We start from the raw sequence: 19175 nt of genomic DNA, 5'->3' as shown, positions 1-19175 counted from the left end.
CCAAGCTGAGTAGGCAATTTGCCCAAGATCCTCTCTCTCCCTCTCCTGCCCCTCCTCTCTCTCTTTCTCTAAAATAAACCTTTAAAAAAATTAAAATTAAAGGATATAGCTGGTCATTTTGAGTTCTTAAAATTAAAAAAGTAAATCTAACCTTTAAGTGAAACACATGTCTCAATAAATGTGTCCACCCTCCCACCCCCAGAACACCACTTCCTTGAATCTGGACTGATTGTAGAGCCACGGTTTGGGCAGGAGGTGCCTTTGCTTTTCTTTTTGTGTATTTCACTAAGAATCCTTTCTGAGCCTACAAGAGACACTTGTCTCCAGCCCAGTTCACCTGCGTTTGTGCAGGGATTTCTCCAAAGCCGCCTCGAGCGTCTTCCTTTGACAGTTCCCAGGACAGCTCGGTCCCATCTGTTCATCTGACTTTCCATTAAGTCTGCATGCTACCACGATCTTCTGTGTTCCCCTTCCTGTTTCTAGCCACACTTACTCAGACAGAATGACAGTTTGCTGTAATTCCTTAACATAAATCTCCCCAGCGAGCTTTCTCCCCTGCCCTACACCCCTTTCTCTGAAAGTGCAGCCTTCTGGCCCTTTCCCTTTCAAAGCCCAGTCCAAAATATCTCATAATGGAAATAAACATCTCTAAGTTAGGCCTCAAAGATGATTTAACAACAACAGAAGAAACTGAAATATGTTATTTGTGCTAAAAACCTAGGGGAACAGCTCTGTAACCGAAGATGATGGAGAACTCACACGTTTTACAGGGCAGGCCCCCTAATGCAGTGGTCGTGTTCTGCATGACCTTGAATAAGGCCACTTGGCCCCTCTGAGTCTCAGGTTCCACATCTATAACTAAAAACTCTGATACCCACCCCACCGGTCTCCAGCATTGTGTGAGGATAAAATGAGACCATTCAGGCAATCGATATTTGCTAAGGGTCTATGAGGTGCCAGGCCCCTCCTGGGTATTGGAGATGCAACCATGAGTCATTTAAAACACCGTGTTTACGATGAGATCCTTCCATGCAGCTGCATGTGGGATTAGACTGCTGATTTTCATTGCTGCATAGGATCTTATTCTGGGACTGTATCAGACCAGATTTATCCATCTATTCTCCTTCTCCTTCTCCTTCTTCTCCTCCTCCTCCTCCTCCTTCTCCTTCTTCTTCTTCTTCTTTTTTAGATTTTACTCTTTTATTTATTTGAGAGAAAGAGTGAACATGATCCAAGGGAGGAGCAGAGGGGGAGGGAGAAGGAGGGGTAAGAATCCCTAGCAGACTCTGCACTGAGCCTGGAGCCCAAAGCAGGGCTCGATCTCATGACCCTGAGCTCATGCCCTGAGCCCAAACCAAGATTGGGACACTTAATCGACTGAGGCACCCAGGTGCCCCATCCTTCTTACTCATAATGAGCATTTAAGTGATTTCCCGGTTTTTGGAAACTAGAAAACAGGGCTATGGACATACTGATATATGTCTTTGGCAAACTTATGTACACATTTCTGTTGGGTTGGTTCCCTTTCAGTCTTTTTTGTTAGGTCAGAAAGTCTCCGGCTGGAGCTAGCATGTGGCAACATCTCTCCACCACATGACAAGCTGTCCCTATAACAGGGAGCCAAACTCGGGCCCCCATCTTCAGCATCCCATTATATCTAGCTATTTTACTAACACTGTTTTACGGGCATCCAATATTTTTTCAGATTATATTTGGCAAGAGGTTCCTGGTGCTCCATTTATTTTTATACTTATATGTAAATATATGTTATTTATACAAAGGTTCTTTTGAAAATAAACATCTTTCAAGTTTAAAAAAGTACATCACTTAAATAAAGATGTTAAGTAACTAATGATTATAGGTGGTTTCGGATGGCAAAAAATGTAAAAATGGTGGGGCACCTGGGTGGCTCAGTTGTTAAGCATCTGCCTTTGACTCAGGTCATGATCCCAGGGTCCTGAGATTGAGTCCCACATAGGGCTCCTTGCTCTGTGGGGAGCCTGCTTCTCCCTCTCCTTCTGCCCCTGGTTGTGTTCCCTCTCTGTCTCTCCCTCTGTTGAATAAATAACTAAAATCTTTTTTTTTTAATGTGAAAACATATCAAACGATGGTAATTTTGGAAAAGCTATTCTAAAAATAACCCACACTTTCTAATTAAATATCTTTGTTTATCATCATTGGGTGGCAACTTGCCCAGATGAGTCAGTTTAATTAAAGACAAAGTGTTCAGGTCAGGTGCCTCAGCAAATCATCCTAAACCACTGTTATTTTTTATTTTATTTATTTATTTGAAAGACAGAGATCACAAGTAGGCAGAGAGGCAGGCAAAAAGAGGCAGAAGCAAGCTCTCTGCTGAGCAGAGAGCCTGACACGGGGCTCGGGGCTCGATCCCAGGACCCTGAGATCATGACCTGAGCCAAAGGCAGAGGCTTAATCCACTGAGCCACCCAGGCTCCCCCAGATGAGTCATTTTAATTAAAGACAAAGTGTTCAGGTCAAGGGCTTCAGCAAATTATCCTAAACCACTGGGTTTCCTCATTTCCAGGAGGAAAAAGTGACAACAGGTACAGGTGGGAGGGTCCCATCAGACTCAGAACGAAAGCAATATATGAGCTGAGCTCAGCATGTGGAGAACGGTATCTTTAAAAAAAGAAATGTACATTTCCCTTCTTCCGTGTTCTTTTTCGGACTTTGTGGGTCAGTGGGATCTCCACAATAAGTTACAGGGCACAAGGTGGGAGGTGGGAGAAATAGGAGCCAAGGTTGAAGGGGTTTCTTAGGAACATCACAGCATCACTTCGCTGTGTTAGGAATTAGGGAAAGAAGGCAGGAGAGCACCCCTAGTCATCAAAGCTTCCACCCACCCTTGACCTCAGCATCACCAACAACCTGAGCACCTCTGAAATCTTGACTGTGTCCTCAGATCTATGGCCATGGCTCTTTCCAACTCATATCCCTGATACTCGGGCTCCAGCAAGTATCTTACTCTTCCAACACTTCTAAGCCTAAATCTATCCTAAATCTATCCATCACCTTGCTCTCGTCATTATTTTTGCCCAGATCCAGCTTAGACTCCTTGGTTTCCTGATTATAAACCCTCCCCTACAGACAGCCTGAAACCCTGCCTGCTCTTGTTCTAAGTGGCCCCTTTATGCCCTAACCTAGGCAAATCCAACTGTCTACCCGGTCTACGCTGGGGTTGTTTTGTTTTGGGTTTTGGTGGTGGGGGGGGGGTGATCTTTTTGTTGTTGATGGTTTTTTGTTTGTTTGTTTGTTTGTTTGTTGTTTGGCTTTTGGGTTTGTTTTGTTTTACCCAGAGCAGGGAAACATTGCTGGACAGAAGCACACATCCATGCTAACTGGTCACACTTCAAGTTCATGCATGTGGGGGCGCCTGCGTGGCTCAGTGGGTTAAGTCTCTGCCTTCCACTCAGGTCATGATCTCAGGGTCCTGGGATCGAGCCCCGCATTGGACTCTCTGCTCAGCAGGGAAACTCTTTCTCCCTCTCTCTCTGCCTGCCTCTCTGCCTACTTGTGATCTTTGTCAAATAAATAAATAAATAAAATCCTAAAAAAAAAAAAAAAATAAGTTCATGCATGTGAATCTCAAACAAGCTCAGTCCTGCTCGGCTCTTCTACCTTACCCTGGTATCTTCCTACCCCATTGTCCAAAGTGACTACTTCTCACTTCCTCACTGCCACCACCCAGTCCTCCCTGCCCCACTGTCCACACTCATCTTGCCCATTCTGGTTAAGAGAATGAAATCAAGTAATAACATTAAGCACTTGGGGCACCTGGGTGGCCCAGTCAGTTAAGCATCCAACTTTGGCTTAGGTCATGATCTCGGGGTCCGGAGATCACGCCCCACGTGGGGCTCCTTGCTCAGTGGGGAGCCCGCTTCTCCCTCTCCTTCTGCAGTTCCACCTGCTTATGCTCTCTCTCCCTCTCTCTGTCAAATAAATAAATAAATAAAATCTTTATTAAAAAAGCAAACAAACATAAATCACCTGAACAGTGCCTGGCTCATGTGGTCAGTAAATGCCAGCCATCGTTATTATCACTTCATGACCTTGATAACACCTTCCAGCATTCTATTTACCGGAGATCAGACCTCTCATATTCTCAGGGGCTCCACTTCTGCAATTTTCTCTTTTCTCCTGAACTATTAAGTGTCCCTCTTTATTAGATTCTTTACACAAATACATAAATATATTCTAGCATCATCTATGTAAAACTGACATTCTAGATGAAAGAACCCTTCCACTCCCATCTCATTGCTCTGTAATCCTTCACCATGCCAACACAGACTTCTCTTGGCTTCCTCAAATACTGAACTCTCCTGGATCTTTCTACTGCACTGGTGATTCTTTCTCAGTCTCTTTTGTTGGGTCTCCCTTCACTGCTGAACCTGTTGGATAACCCAGGTTGGAGCTCTCTCTCATTCCTAGGTGACCTCACCCAGTTCTATCCATGCTACCTACTGTCTGAAAAATACTCAAATTTCTGCTTTTGGCCTGACCTCTTCTTGAAATATTATATTCACTGGCTGCCTTCACGCCTCTACATGGATGTCTACGAAGCACCTCAGACATAATATGTCCCAATGGAGCTTTCCTCTCACTCTCACCTCCAACAAGTCTCTCAAGTCTGTCCCACCTAGGTGAGCAGCAGCCCTACTCACCTGAGCCCAAGTCCAGGAGGTAGCTTGGGTCAATCCTTTTCTCTTGCCTCTCCATCCAATTGACTGCATGCTTCAAATATACTGCCAGGTAGTCCACAGAATGGTAGAAATATTTGCAAATTATATATCTGATCAGAGATCAATATCCAAAATACACAGAGGACTAAAACTCACCCACCACTACCACAAAAACAACCACTCTGATAACATGAACAAAACTGTCTACAAAGATATTAAGATGGCTAATAAGCCCACAAAAACAAGCTCAACATCACTAACCCCTGGGGAAACAAGAATTAAAACCACAGTGATGTATCACTTCATACCCATTAGCATGGCTACTATCAAAAACACAACACAACAAAAAATAGTAAGTGTTGGCAAGGCTGTGGAGAAATTGGAACCCTTGCTCACTGTAGGTGGGACTGTAAAATGGTGCAGCCATTATGGAAAATAATATTGGATTCCTCAAAAAACTAAATGTAAATTACCATGTGATCCAGGAATTTTCTTTCTGGGTATACACCCCAAATAACTGAAACCAGGGTCTTGAAGAGTTGTTTGTACACCCATGTTTATATCAGCAGTATTCACAATAGTGAAAATGCATATAAGCAACCCAAGTATCCACTGATGGATGAATGAGTTGTTTAATATGTAGTAGATACACACACAATGGGATATTATTCAGTCTTAACACAGAAAGGAAATTCTGACATATGCTACAACATGGATGAAACATGAAGACATGATGCTAAGTGAAATAAGCCAGTTGCCAGAGGAAAAATACCGAACGATTCCATTTATATGCAGGACTTAGAATAGTCAGATCCATAGAGACAGAAACTAGAATGGAGGCTGCCGAGGAAGGGGGTTGTTTCATGAATACAGTTCTAGGAGTTTCAGTTCTGCAAGAAGAAAATGTCTGGCAATGGATGGGGGGGATCGTTGCACAACAATGTGAGTGGACTTAATGCCAACGAGCTGCACACTTAAAAATGGGTAAAGTGGTAAATTTTATGTTATGCACATTTTACCATGATTCTTCTAAAGACATTGTTTAAAAAAAAAAAAACACACCCCCAGGGCACCTGGCTGGCTTAGTCTGCCGAGCATGCAACTCTTGATCTCCATGTTGTAAGTTTGAGCCCCATGTTGGGGGTAGAGGTTACTTAAAAATAAAATTTTAAGGGGTGCTTTAGTTGGCTCAGTCAGTTAAACGACCAACTCTTGGTTTCTGCTCAGGTCATGATCTCAGGGTTGGGAGATCAACCCCCACCTCGGACTCGGAGTTCAGTGAGGAGTCTGTTTGAAATTCTCTCTCCCTCTCCCTCTGCGTCTTCCCCCACTCGCTCTCTCTCTCTCTTTAAAATAAATAAATCTTAGGGGCACCTGGGTGGCTCAGTGGGTTAAGCTTCTGCCTTCGGCTCAGGTCATGATCTCAGGGTCCTGAGATTGAGCCCTGCATTGGGCTCTCTGCTCAGCGGGGAACCTGCTTCCCCGTCTCTCTCTGCCTGCCTCTCTGCCTACTTGTGATCTCTCTCTCTGTCAAATAAATAAACACAATCTTAAAAAAAAAAAAAAGAATATTACCAACATAGATGCCAAATCTGTCTATTTCCTCCTTCTCCAGCACCACCTAACCCAGGCCACCATCTCTGCATAGGATTCGCTAGCTTCTAGTGGGTCTCCCTGATTCCCCATTTGCCACAGCCAGAATCTTTTTGTTGCACAACAACCAGATGAAATTCATATTCCATTAGCTCTGTGCTTACAATCTTCCCGTGACTTCCCATCATGCTTAGAATAAAGTTCACGCCCTTGACTGTGTTTTATAAAGCCCCATGCCAACTCATCCTTGACCACTCTGCCCCTCCCACTTCACTCTGGCCACAGGAATGTCCTGCCCCCATCCCAGAGCACACGGACTCTCCCCACTGTACGTCCTGTGTAGTATTTTCTCCCTCGGAAAGTCTTATCCTCCATATCCCTTTCTGCCTCGAATCTCACTCCATCTAACGCAACCCCAAATCACCTTCAGCCACATCACTCTGCTTCCTTCTTTTCCCAGCCCTAACACCATCTGATGTCGCTCCGCTGCTTTCATTAGACATTTGTTTCTGAATGGTATTCCTCCACTAGAATGTTAATCTGTGGGGAGCAGTGCCTTACAGCGCCTTCAACCCCAGGGCCTAGAACCTCTCCTGAGACACTGTAAGCGCTCAGGGAATATTCGGTGAATAGGAAATGAATGAAGGGAAGAAACTAGAGAAAAGTAAAGAAGTTGGAACTTTTTGCAAGGAGAAACAGGCATAAGGGTTTGAGGCCCCCCAGGATAGTTACTTAGAGACAGGAATAGGATAAAATCCGAAGACTCCACTTGTATTTTATAAGCATCTCAAACTCGACACAAGCAATGGCATATAACATCTCCCTCTTTACCTACTCAAACTTGCTTCTCAGACTTACCCACCCTCCCCTCAATTAGCACCATCATCTGCCCACTGTCCAATAGACAGCCCAAATGAGAAAATAAAACCTGAGGGACAAGATGGGTTTGTTTGTAATGCCTGAGCTTTCTGATGTTTGAGGTGAAATACCCCTATTAGTCTCATAAAGAAACTAGCTCCTGAAGAAACAGGAAAACCTTCATACGGCCCCAGAAACACAGTGTGTGTCCTAAATCACCATCCATTGGGAGCCTGGTCGAGCACTCAGCCTACCAAGCCAGTATCCAGGAATGGAGGTGCTGTTAGGTCAGGAGGTCTCTGGGATCTCCCCACTGCAACCACTTCGATTCTGTAACTGGGCTCTTGGCACGCCCTGGGGGAATCCCATCTTCCCCTGGCCTTGAGTGCGGGGAGCCTCCAGTGGGGTTCCGGACGGTGTCTGCATGAGTTTTTAAAATGGAACACCTCAGCTATTACATCACTGACAATGCGAGACTGGGGAAACATAAAACTAAGAGCAAAACATGCCGTTTTGCGAAGCCAACATGTTCTCTAGAGGAGAACGCCATACACCCCTCAGAGGTGCCCGCTAGGTGGCACTCGTCCTCCACTGTACCCAGGCGGGTTCCGGAGCCTGTACAATTCTTTTTAAACCTGAGAGGCTTTTTACAGGTAAGAAAACGAAGCTCCAAAGTGTCTTTCGTGAGGCCGTATCACTGCATCTTGGAGCCTCGAGCAAACTCAGGTCCCCATATTTCTGAACCCAGCTAACTTCCATCACCTGGCTGTCTCCCTCTACACACGGTTTAGTTTATTGATTAAAATAAAAACGGTGTTTCTTTCTTTGTATATAACAAGGTTTGGGTTCAGATCTGCAGGCCTCAGAGTTCTTTATTTTCAAACGCTCGGAACAGAAAAATCGTCATATTTACCTGCCTGGGTCCTTTCTTTGATTTCCTTGAGTTACGAGCTCCGTTTCTGATGAATGAGTAGCACAGAAATTGGTAAGGAAGACTATGGGAAAGGTTTAATGAGAAAAAATGTGAAGGTTTAAGAAAAAAACAAACAAACAAAAAAACGATTAGAGTAGAAAACCCAACTAGATTGGCATTAGATAGTCGGATTTAAATCCTGATTTAGCCATTTGCTGATGTCAAGTCATTTAAACTCCCTGAGACTCGGTTTGCTCATCTATAAAATGGGGATAATCATGTTTTCTCCTAACCACACCCTCAGGGTTGTGCAGACTAAGTAAAACAATAGGCTGTGGCTCGTGGTATATTGTTGGTAAACGACATTTGTTTAAATACAGAACCTCCTTGGCCCATAATAATCCTCTCTTCAGTCTAATATACCTGAACCATCTTCATGAAAAGCCCTAGTGAGGTAGGGAAACGGACGATTTAGGAACCCAGGAGCCGGTGTCTGCTGGCGGGAAAGTGATGTGTAGCTTGAAGTTTGGGGTGCTGCGGCTGCTTCGAGCGCCCTCAGGAGCCCGCGGATGGGGACAGACGGTCAGTCTCAGTCCCGGGCGAGACCTCTGCCTAGACTTGGCCCTGACGAGCCTGCACCGCCTCCTCCTCTCGCCTGCACGTCAGTGCGCACGGTTCAGGAGCGCCTTGGAAGATGCCACACACAAGCCCTCGTTTTAAAGGACTGGGAACCCTGGTCTAGAGAAAGCAGGTGACTTCAGTCAAGGTCATCGGCGTCTGAGGGCCAAGTCCCGCGTGGCCTTCCACTGCACAGCCGCTGCGGGAGGGGCCTCACTCCCTGGGGCCTCTTCCCCGCACAGAAGACTGTCTCTCCTCCCCTCCTCTCAGACCGAGGACCGCCAAAGGCGCAGGTGGAAGGCGGCGGGGGCGCAGACGCGTGCTCAGCAACTTTCGGCGCGCGCCGGAGGGCCCGGGTTTCCCCTCTCCTGGCCCCCGCGCCTCTCCCACCGCCCTCCCATCTTGCGCCCGCGGCCGCCCGAGGCTTCGCTGCCCCGCAGCGCTTCGGGCCGGGGCCGTTCCTGGGGCGGAGGGGGCGCGGCACGCCAGGGGCGCGCAGGAACCAAACAGCGGCGGAGAAAGAAGAGAGAGGGGTGGGAGGCGAGAAGAAAGGGAGGAGAGGGAAAAGACTGGGAAAGAGCGGAACGTGGGGCCAGGAGGAGGGCTCGGGAGCGAAGCTCCCGAGGCCTCCTCCTTGAAGGCTGGCAGGCTGCCGGGGCTCCCCGGCTCCGCCGATTCCCGCGGCGGGCCCAAGCCCGAAGCGCGGCGCCAACGGAAGGTCAGGCGCGGTCAAGCAGCCGCGGGGTTCCAGGAGCTCGTGGCCACTCCCGGGGCAGATGGCCTCAGTGGGCTAGGAACGGGGCCCCGCTGCGCCCGCGCGGACGCGCCCCTTCCCCGCGGACCCCCGGCCCTCTGGCACCCGCTGACCTGCCGAGCCCTCGACAGACACCCCAACTCACCAGCCTTGACTCCGCGCGTGTCCGGGACAATCTCTGCCTACGACCACTTCTGCTCACCGTCTCCGAAAGCCTTTTCATCCCCACCCAGCCCCTTACTAGCAGCTTTTAGTTGTAGTTCCAGACCAGGGTGCTTACACACCTCCTGGCCCTGCCACTCACCAGACTTAGAGGTCAACAGCGGCGGCAGTTGCCCAGAGATGACACGGGTCTCTCTCACTTTGTGCCTGCTGAAGTCTCGGAATGCAGCCAGTGTCTTGCAGTCTGGGGACGCACAGAAAACGGACAACTCAAAACCTCCTCGGAACTGCATCTTTAATGCTTTGACAACCTCTGCTGAAAACTGTGGCAAAGGGCATATCCTACCGTGGATCGGGTTTCTTTTTAAAAATATATTGGTGGGGGGGGCAACTAAATAGTAGTTGCTATTTACAAGTAAGTCTTTGTATAGCCCCCAAACTTACTTATACTAGGTCATTCAGCCCCCAGAACATCTCCGTTGCCTGTGTGTGCGGAACTCACCCTATTATTTGTCCACACCAAACCCTCACCCCACAAAGGCACACAGTTCACACCTGTTCATCTCTCACCTTCTGGGGGACCTGTGTCAATCTCCCCCTAGACGTGATCCCCAGAGAGTAACAGGATGGTGGGGGAGGGAGGTAATTTATAGAGTAAATAAAGGTCAGCGGAGGAAGGAAAGGACACTCTTTCTTTTGAAACCTCTGAAGCATTCTGTTCTGTTTCCCTTCCGGCCTGAAGAGCATTCCGTTTCCTACATTTGCGTTATACTGACACCAAATTTAAGCACCTTTCCCTCAAAAGTGATGTAACTCTAAAGAGCTAGAAAGGACAATGATCTTTTCAAGTGAGAATTTGTAACCCAAGTACATTACAGTATCTGCACTGTAGTGTATTGGGGATGCAAAAAAAAGCATCATGTAGCTAAAATTCTGGAAAGTACAGATGCTGCAAAGCCCTCTTCCCCTCCAACACACCGAGCTGAAAACTATGAAGAGTGTGTGTATTTCGTACTGCAGTGCACAAGTACCACCAAAAAGAAAGCAACAGGGAGAAATGCTATTTATTTTAGTGACACCAAAAGCACCAATTTACTAAACTAAAATTACAGTTCTTTAAACTTATTTAATGGTTCAGATTGTGTCTTTAGTGTTAAGTTAAACCTTTGTAAAATTTATGGAAGGCAGTAAAGTATGTTACTCAAGTAAATTTTTTATTTAAAAATAATTAATGTAAATAAGTAACATGTTTTTATACTACAATATTTGTGTTTCATAGCTCGGTTCCTTCTATTACATAAAACAATTCATTACTTACTTTTTAAGAAAATTAATTTAATGTCGTCAGTTCAGAATCATGAGTACGGTAATTCCCACATAGTCCTTTAAACAAACACATATCTTTTCTAATCTTATTCCACTCACAAGTAACAGAATATTTAAATAACAAGTTGAAATATTTTCCCCTCCTTCCTGGTGTAAAATTTTAAAAACTCCAATTAAATTCAGTATTAACTATCCAGGGAAATGACAGCGCAATTTCCAGAAACTCTCCCAAAGATGACTTCTCATTTCTCGCCTGCCTTTAGTTCTCTAACTGTACCATCTTTTTCTTTTTAGTTCCTCCATAGAAATCGAATCAAGTAAAATAAGGTGAAGGAAAAAAAATATGTCTAGTGATTTTAATTATTTCAGTGAAAAGAATTAGCAGGAAGCCCTGAAACTATAAAGGTTAAAAAAAAATTTTTTTTGTCTTATCTTTGACCCTTCCTAGAAAACAGAAAACTGAGCGCGCGATTTACCGAACTGCGTTATCTTGGATTTCCCCCTCCCCACACTCCCACGCCTAGATTTCGACTCGACTATCAAATATCGTGTTCCACAAAAGCGCAGGAATGGGTGGATACATCTGCAGAGATAAGAAACGTGGTTTCTCAGACACCGTGTGTGGGTGGGTAAGCCTCCCGGTTGCTGGAAGATGCTTCGAGAACCAGGCTTGGGAGGAAAAGGGTTAAGCCAGACCCTGACTTTCTCCGCACAGCGTGCCCAGTTTTGTCTGTTAAAGTCGACGTCGCCCAGCTGGAGCCAGCCAATAGGCGGCCTGGAGGGCCCCGGACAACCCAGTGAAGGGCGTGGCCTGAAGCTGTCACTCAGCGGTGAGGAATGACACCCGCGCAGGAGGGGGGATACGGTGGAACGCCGGGGAACGAAAGAGAGAAGAAACAGATAAAACCAGAGCAGGGGGTAAAAAGGTGCCCCGCGCCTCTCAGAATCCAGAGGCCGCCGTCGCCGCCGCCGCCACTGGGGGTGGGCTCCGGAAGAGCCGGACCAACTAGGAAAGGACTAACCAGGAGCGAAATCCTGCAGCCAGTGAAGAGACCAAGGCGCAAAGAAAAAGTGACTCCGGCCGTGCGCCCCGGAGGCGCTCAGGAGGGGACTGCAGCCGCGGTGGGGGCCCCGCCGATCCGCCCCCAACATCCTCCGAGGGGGCAGACCCCGGCCCGCCCCTAAGGGCGCGAGGCGATGAGATAATCCAGCTGAGCTGCGAAAGTCGAGCGTCTGGCTCTGGATTGGGGGGGGAAGGGGTCTTCGGGAGGGGTGGGCCTCGGAAGTGGGGGTGAGGGTCGGCGCTGATCCTCGGCCAGAGGGAGGCGGGGGCTGCTGGGCCGCGCAGGAGTGGGCTGCTGGGGCCTCGCGAGCCGGCTCACTCGCGCTCCGGCGGCCCGCGCGCTGCGTCCAGCTCGGAGCTGCCCCGCGCCCCAGCCGCCCGGCCGGCCGGCCGCTCTGGCTCACGGCGCAGATGGCTGTGCGCGGCGCCAACACCTTGACGCCCTTCTCCATCCAGGCAATCCTCAACAAGAAAGAGGAGCGTGGAGGGCTGCCCGCGCCAGAGGGGCGCTCGGTACCCGGGGGCACCGCAGTGGCTGAGGCGCCCGCTGTCTGCTGCTGGCGATTGTTCGGGGAGACAGACGCGGGCGCTCTGGGGGGCGCGGAGGACTCTCTGCTGGCGTCGCCTGCCGGGACCAGAACGGCTGCAGGGCGGACCGCGGAGAGCCTGGTTGGTTGGGACTCGGACTCGGCGCTGAGCGAGGAGAACGAGGGCGGGCGGCGCTGTGCTGACGCGCCGGGGGCCAGCGGGGCCGGCTGTGCAGGGGGGACGCTGGACCTCGGCCAGCCGGTCTGCGAGCTGCCCGCCACCAAGGACCTAGAGGAGGAAGCCGCAGGCAGGAGCGACAGCGAGATGTCGGCCAGCGTCTCAGGTCTGCCGAGGCTTGGCGGGGAAGGGGGCCGGGCAGAGGGGCTGGCAAGGAGGGGAAACATGCCGAATGGGGTGGGCCTGCTGTGAGTACCCTACGCCCTGGGGCCCTGGGGCTGGCCAGGACCCGAAGCTCTTCGCGCTGGCGCAGGCTGCTCTTATTCTCTGGGAACCAAGCCCGAGAGAGAACCGAGAAACTCCTCAGAGCCTGCGTCCTGGGGCGAGGCCTGAGACGTCCTGGGGCAATTGTGCCCTAGACTGCGCTAAAAGAAAACCACTGCACCCTGCCTTTAAGTCCATCGCCAGTGCTTCGGCCCTGTCTATGTCCAAATCCCCCAAATCAGCGACAGAGAAGATCCAAAGGCCCGGAGACCTCGAGTAGTCAGTGCCATGGTCCCTGGCCCACAGAGCATAAATGCTCCCAGCTCCAGGTCCCAAGGCTCCGAGGTCCTCTGCTTAAGGATAGGTGGTGAGGGATACCTCTAAGTGGTACTGAACATGCATGTGCCAAGCCTGGGCTTTGGGGGGAGGGCTTATTTAGCTTTCCCAGACCCCAAGTTCAGGGAAGCTGGGATGGGCTGAGGACCCAAGACCTGGCAGCACACCCTGCAGCCAGCTGAAGGCAGGGGGGCTTAATGTGGGTCATTCCACAAGTAGCACGGAGAGGAACATCCCCTGCCAGAGTTGGCAGGTCCTTGGGTCAGAAAGACACCCCACACCCACTCCCCTGTGGGCTGGTTGCTGCTGTAGGCCTCACCCTGGCTCCAAGTAAATAATACTTGCCAGAGGCCAGATCTCTGAGCCTCTCTGCTAGGGTCTTGTGGGGAGATCCAGGAAGAGGCTGAGGAGCTGGTGTCAGATTAGGGTTCAAAGACGTGAAGCCGGGGCACCTCTCTCTCTTCCCCTCAATCTTCTCATTTCCTTGCAGAGAGAGAGAGACAGAACCCCACCAAGGCTGCTCTATTGCCACAGATCTCACACAATTCCAGGAGGTTGAGGGGTTGGGGGTAAGACTCAGAATACATCTGTCCGAGGATTTGGCCCCCCATCTTCCCCTTAAGTGCAGTTGACAGTGTGTGCTGCACCGATGAGTGTGTTTGAGCGTGAGTGTGCCGGTGGCGGGTAAACCCAGGGAAAGAGCAACCAAGAATTCCCCCCCACCCCAGAGCTCAGCGCTGAATACTTATAAGGCTTGTGAGGATGCTTAGGCCTGGTGGCCCCACATTACTGAGGGAAGCCTGGGGCCCAGTGAGGACAGGGAGCTGGATCTTGGCCACACAGAATTGATACAGCGGCGGAGTCCCCTTCCCGAGTGGGACAGGCCTAGATGTAAGAAGCTAGTGGAAGAGGATTCTGAGACCGGTCTATAAGGACCCGCGGCTTACAGACCCTCGCCAAGCGCTCTGCTGGGATCAAAGCGTATTTTCGTCCCCCTCCCCCACACCCCGCAGTTGGGGCCAGACCTCCTTTGTTTGCGGCGCTGACAGTCTGTTGTTTCTGTTCCCACTGGGGTTCGCAGGCGACCGCAGCCCTAGGGCCGAAGACGACGCTGTTGGCCCCGGAAGTGCACGCGTACCCGCGCTGTGCAGCCGAAGTGGCGGCGGGGGCGGCACGGCGGGCGGCGCGGAGGAGGAGGAGGAGCCCGCCGCGCCCAAGCCGCGCAAGAAACGCTCGCGGGCCGCCTTCTCCCACGCTCAGGTCTTCGAGCTGGAGCGGCGCTTCAACCACCAGCGCTACCTGTCCGGGCCGGAACGCGCGGACCTGGCCGCGTCGCTGAAGCTCACCGAGACGCAAGTGAAGATCTGGTTCCAGAACCGTCGCTACAAGACCAAACGCCGGCAGATGGCTGCCGACCTGCTGGCATCAGCGCCCGCCGCCAAGAAGGTGGCGGTGAAAGTGCTGGTGCGCGACGACCAGAGACAGTACTTGCCTGGCGAGGTGCTGCGGCCGCCGTCGCTGCTGCCACTGCAGCCCTCCTACTATTACCCTTACTATTGCCTCCCTGGCTGGGCACTCTCCACGTGTGCAGCCGCCGCGGGCACCCAGTGAGCCGGCCTGGGTCGAGGCAGCAAACTATCCCCGGGCCCCAGCTCCGGACGGCCGCAGACGGCTGTGCAGGTTGCGCTCTGTACGAGGGCGCCCCGGCGAGAGGGCAAGTGGAGGATGCAGTCCAGCGCAGGCTCAAAATCCAGGAGTGCGCCGTGGCAGCGGGACTGAGTCTGTCCAGAGGAGGCGCCTTTTTCTAATTTGAAGGCACCCTATGCCTAATTAGGAGGTACCCTATGGCCTAGGGTCCTTGCTCCCACGTTGCCTGCGTGGAAGCTCTTGGACATTATTTATTATCACAACAAAGTTGGATTTGGATTGTATCTGCCAGGACACGGCGTTTCCCTGGAGCGGAGAGAACTCCCGGATCCACATAGCCTGAATCCCCAGAATTTCAGGCTGGCTGGGAGCTTCGTGCAGTAGGCCACAATAGTTCATGGTATCCATGCTACCAATCTATGTTTATCTACGTATCTATTTTTTTTTTTTTTTGGAAATTGCATTTGTAAGGAAGGGGTGCAGAACCTTGATAGCCCCAAGGAGCCCCGAGCCATAGAGGGTTGATTTGAACCATGAAAGTTTTGCTTTTTGGGCCCTCTGCCCCCACCCCTCCGCATGTCAGAGCTGGGGTGTGGACGCCCTTTTGGGTGCTGAATGTAAAGAAGGGAGCTTCTGAGCACAGGGCTGGGCAGAGGCCCCCCAAAATCTTTCCTCTCCGGAGTCCACCACCAACTCGGGAACTTCCGGGAACCTGGAACCGGGAAAGGGCAAACCCAGCAGCCCTTGGCAGAAACTTTCTTTTATTTCTTTTTATTTTTTTAAAGGAGGTTAAAACTTGTAGCACTTTTCGGTTGTTTGTATTCAAATAACGGTTATTTTTGTATTCAATGTGAATATCCCTGACTGGCCTTTCCCCAGCGTACCCCGCACTTCAGATGCCAGGCCCTCTGTCTCTAAAGTTCCCCACGATTCCTGCATTCTGACCCAAGATTCTCCCATTCCAGCCCCTGTCCCTAAGACAGACGATCCTGTCAACATTGTTGCTTTTTGCCTCCTTAAGGGCACTGTGCACTCAACTAGAATATTAACTTTAAAAAGATTTGTGAAGTTTGGAAGCTCTGTTCGCTTTATCTTTCTTTTTCCTTTAATTTATAAACTTTTAGTTTCACATGCCCTCCTGGACATCGTGTTGTCTCTGAGCCTCTCTCTGTCCAGCTGTATGGTAAAAATGTCTGGGGCTCCTTTCCAACCACTTTTCAGTCCTGGACCAAGAATGTCTCCTCCCTCTAGGGAGCAGCAGGGCTGCCCACCGGGAAGAAAGTGTTTAAATCCACTAAGCTCAGGGAATTGCAAAGTAGGGGACTTCGCAAAAGTCACAACTGAATCCCACTGAATAAGGAGCAAATGGCTAGGATTCTCTCTCTCTCTCTTTCTCTCTCTCTCTCTCTTTTCCTCACGGGATTGGTCTCAGAGTCTGGAAAGCGTCCACAGCTGAACGCACAACCAATTTCAACCCCTACCGAACCTGCTGTCTCCTTCACCTGCCCACGTCCTCTCTGCTTTTGATTTTCCCAGCATTTCTGTAACTGACCCTGTCTTCATTTCGTTTGGAGAATAGACTAGCAAAAACTCGCCGAAATTCTGAAGGCTATAATAACCAGGTCTATAATAAGAGGTCTCTTGGGGAGGGTCAACTGAGCTTTGACCCTGGCAGAGTGCACATGGCCCTCTACATTGTTCCAGAGCGATGCCACTCACTCCGTCTGTGACATGGTCTCATGTGATCCACACGGAAGCCTAAGGTGGAAACAGAGGAGGACTAGGGCCAGGGTTATTTATTATTTACATTTTAAAGACGAACACCCGCCCCCATTGCACAACTCCCCAGGCTGTCAAGGATTCGCCAGAGCAAAATGCTTAGGCTTCACTCCTCTCACTCTGGGTCCCAGTCGAGCAAGGAAGAGTTAATGCCACATTGCAGGCCCAGAGGCCTCCAGCGGCCGGCGGGAGCCGGGAGTTGCCAATCCCAGGCCCCAGCTACTTTCAATTTTACCCCAACCAGAAAGGCCTACCAGCCCTTTTCCGGGTCGGCAATCTTTTCCAGCCTCAGGATTCCCAGGCCTTTGTATCCCAAAGTCCATGGCCAGGAGTCTGCGCCTCCCGCCCCCCTCCCCCGGCCCCCGGCCCAGTGACAAGTGCTTTTGGAGAATGATTCCTGCTTGTGGAAACAACAAAGCGAGAAGGGAAAGGCAAATGCCCTCAAGATGCACACGCCCTTACCCCCAAGTCCAACTACCTTCTAAATGGTTCCTGCAATCATTTTATTTCTTTTTGGCATGTTTTAATAATTCCATGTAAGCTTCATAATTAATCACGAATGCATTTTACTTGTAGAAAGTTAGAACATTTCCAATAATGCTAGAATTCCCTCCCTTCCTCTCTGCAGAGATTGCACTACTGAGGGGTTTGGGGGGAGGAGGCTTCCCCCCCCCCTCCTGAAATGTCATTTGGTTGTGACTGCATTCTAAGAGGTGAGTTTGTCCTCCATCCCTGCGGGTTTGAAGTTGAGGGATCTAGGGATTTTCTCTCAAGTAGGCCGGCGGCGCCCCTTCCCTTTCCCGTCCCTTCTGCACTCCCCGTCTGGACCAGCTATGCCGGGCTGGCTCCAGACGCCCGGGGAAGAATGACTCAAACGAATTCAGTTTGCCCCAGATTGTTGCAGTTTTGCTCTGAGCTGCCCCGCACCCGGCTCTGGCAGCAGCACCTTTAGATCCGATTCGTGGATTCGGAATCAGCCTGCGGGGCCAGCTGGGCTTCCGAAGATCTCCCCTCGCATTTGGAGACCTGAGACGGGTGCCTTTACCTGGGGCTCCCCCCGCCATAGACAAGGCTCCTGTTGGAAATCGGAGCTATTGCTTTCTGAATTTCCTCTTCCTTCTCCACTCCCAGCTCCGCCGCCGCCGCCACTGCTGCTTCTTTTTCTTCTTCTTCTTCTTTAAAGATGAGAAGGAGTCAGTTGAGCTCTTTGGCCTCCTTGCTTTCTGACGGAGGCTCTTCCTCCACCACTCTCTGTGCCCCTGGGGCGCAGTGCTCCTTGTTGGCTTGCTTGGGGCCTGATTTCCCCCAGAGTAGTGGCGGGCGGAGCCTTTGGACCTATTCACCTTTCATCGTCCTTCTGGGTCCTTAGCGAATCTCAGAGCTGACCTTGGAGATAGTTGGGTATGACCCGCACACTTAAATGGGTAAACCACGCCTGGAGGAAGAGCTGGGAAGAGGACACAATGTTACCAGCCCTGAAATCCATCCCAAGGAGTCAGGCTTAGCCCATGAATCTTCCTCTGGCCAGCAATTTGAGATCCATCTACTACCAAATATCACTAGTGTGTGTGTGTGTGTGTGTGTGTGTGTGTGTGTGTGTGCGCGCGCGCGCGCAACTCAAATCCCTGGCCTGTTGGTTTCGACTCTCCCAAGCGGCATCTAACTCTAACCCACTAGGTTGGAAGGGCCCTTAGACCCTTAGGAGAATCTCAGAAGAGCTGGGCCAGGCAGTGGGAGTTTGGGAATGGGTTGCATTTCAGGAAATAGATGCCTTCCCCGCCACTGAGAATCCAAGTGCTCTCGCCATTCCTCCGCACTAGCCCAAGGTAAGAGGTTGACAGAGAATCTGATTTTATGGGAGAAGGTCCGAGGAAGGCTCAAACGAGATATCACCTGCCCGGGATCCCGATCCCCTAGGGGCTGGGCCCCTATAGGGGCGGTGTCTGAGGGCTTCCGGGAAATAGGGAGCTTTTGCAGACGGGGAAACTGGCAAAACCTGGAAACACCATACCAAGCATCTCACAGAAGCAAGACGTCTTCCAAGGCCTGCAGACATCTCTCCGGCCGGGGATGCTGTGACTTTAACTCCCCAGCCGGCCGCCAAAGCTCTGTCCTGGCCAGGCGGCCACTCCATTCACGTTTCATCAGTCTTTGCCAGGAGAGGGTAGAATACAGCCTCGAGCACGTCCACAGAATTCAACTAGGCAGACGGAAGAGACTTCTGCCTCAGGGGAAAGCTGCCGCCACTGACAGACCCTGATTTGCGGAGAAATTTAGACATCTCCCCGAAACCTGAATACTGGCAGAAGAGGTCCTGGTCCGCAAAGGATGAGGAGGGAAGCGACGCCGACCCGCACCACCCCCCCATGCCCAGGCGCTGCAGGGCTTGACTGGCGGGCCACCTGCCTCACTCCGCTAACAATCTTAATTGGGAATCACACCGAGCTGCACGGGGAC

At 50.6% G+C, this 19175-nt stretch overlaps 1 protein-coding gene across 1 annotated transcript; it reads left to right on the top strand.

Annotated features, from left to right (window-relative positions):
* Positions 1–12154: 12154 nt before the first annotated feature.
* Positions 12155–16552, top strand: NKX3-2 (NK3 homeobox 2). Its single transcript, XM_047718897.1, has 2 exons — positions 12155–12858; positions 14374–16552. Exons 1-2 carry the CDS (start codon positions 12399–12401, stop codon positions 14901–14903), a joined length of 990 nt encoding a protein of 329 aa, XP_047574853.1. The 5' UTR covers positions 12155–12398; the 3' UTR covers positions 14904–16552.
* Positions 16553–19175: the final 2623 nt, after the last annotated feature.

This window comes from Lutra lutra, chromosome 2 (genome assembly GCF_902655055.1).
Source record: "Lutra lutra chromosome 2, mLutLut1.2, whole genome shotgun sequence".
Taxonomy (NCBI): Eukaryota; Metazoa; Chordata; class Mammalia; order Carnivora; family Mustelidae; genus Lutra; species Lutra lutra.
The sequence above is the reverse complement of the archived record's forward strand: the minus strand, read 5'-3'. Positions and strand labels throughout refer to the sequence as shown.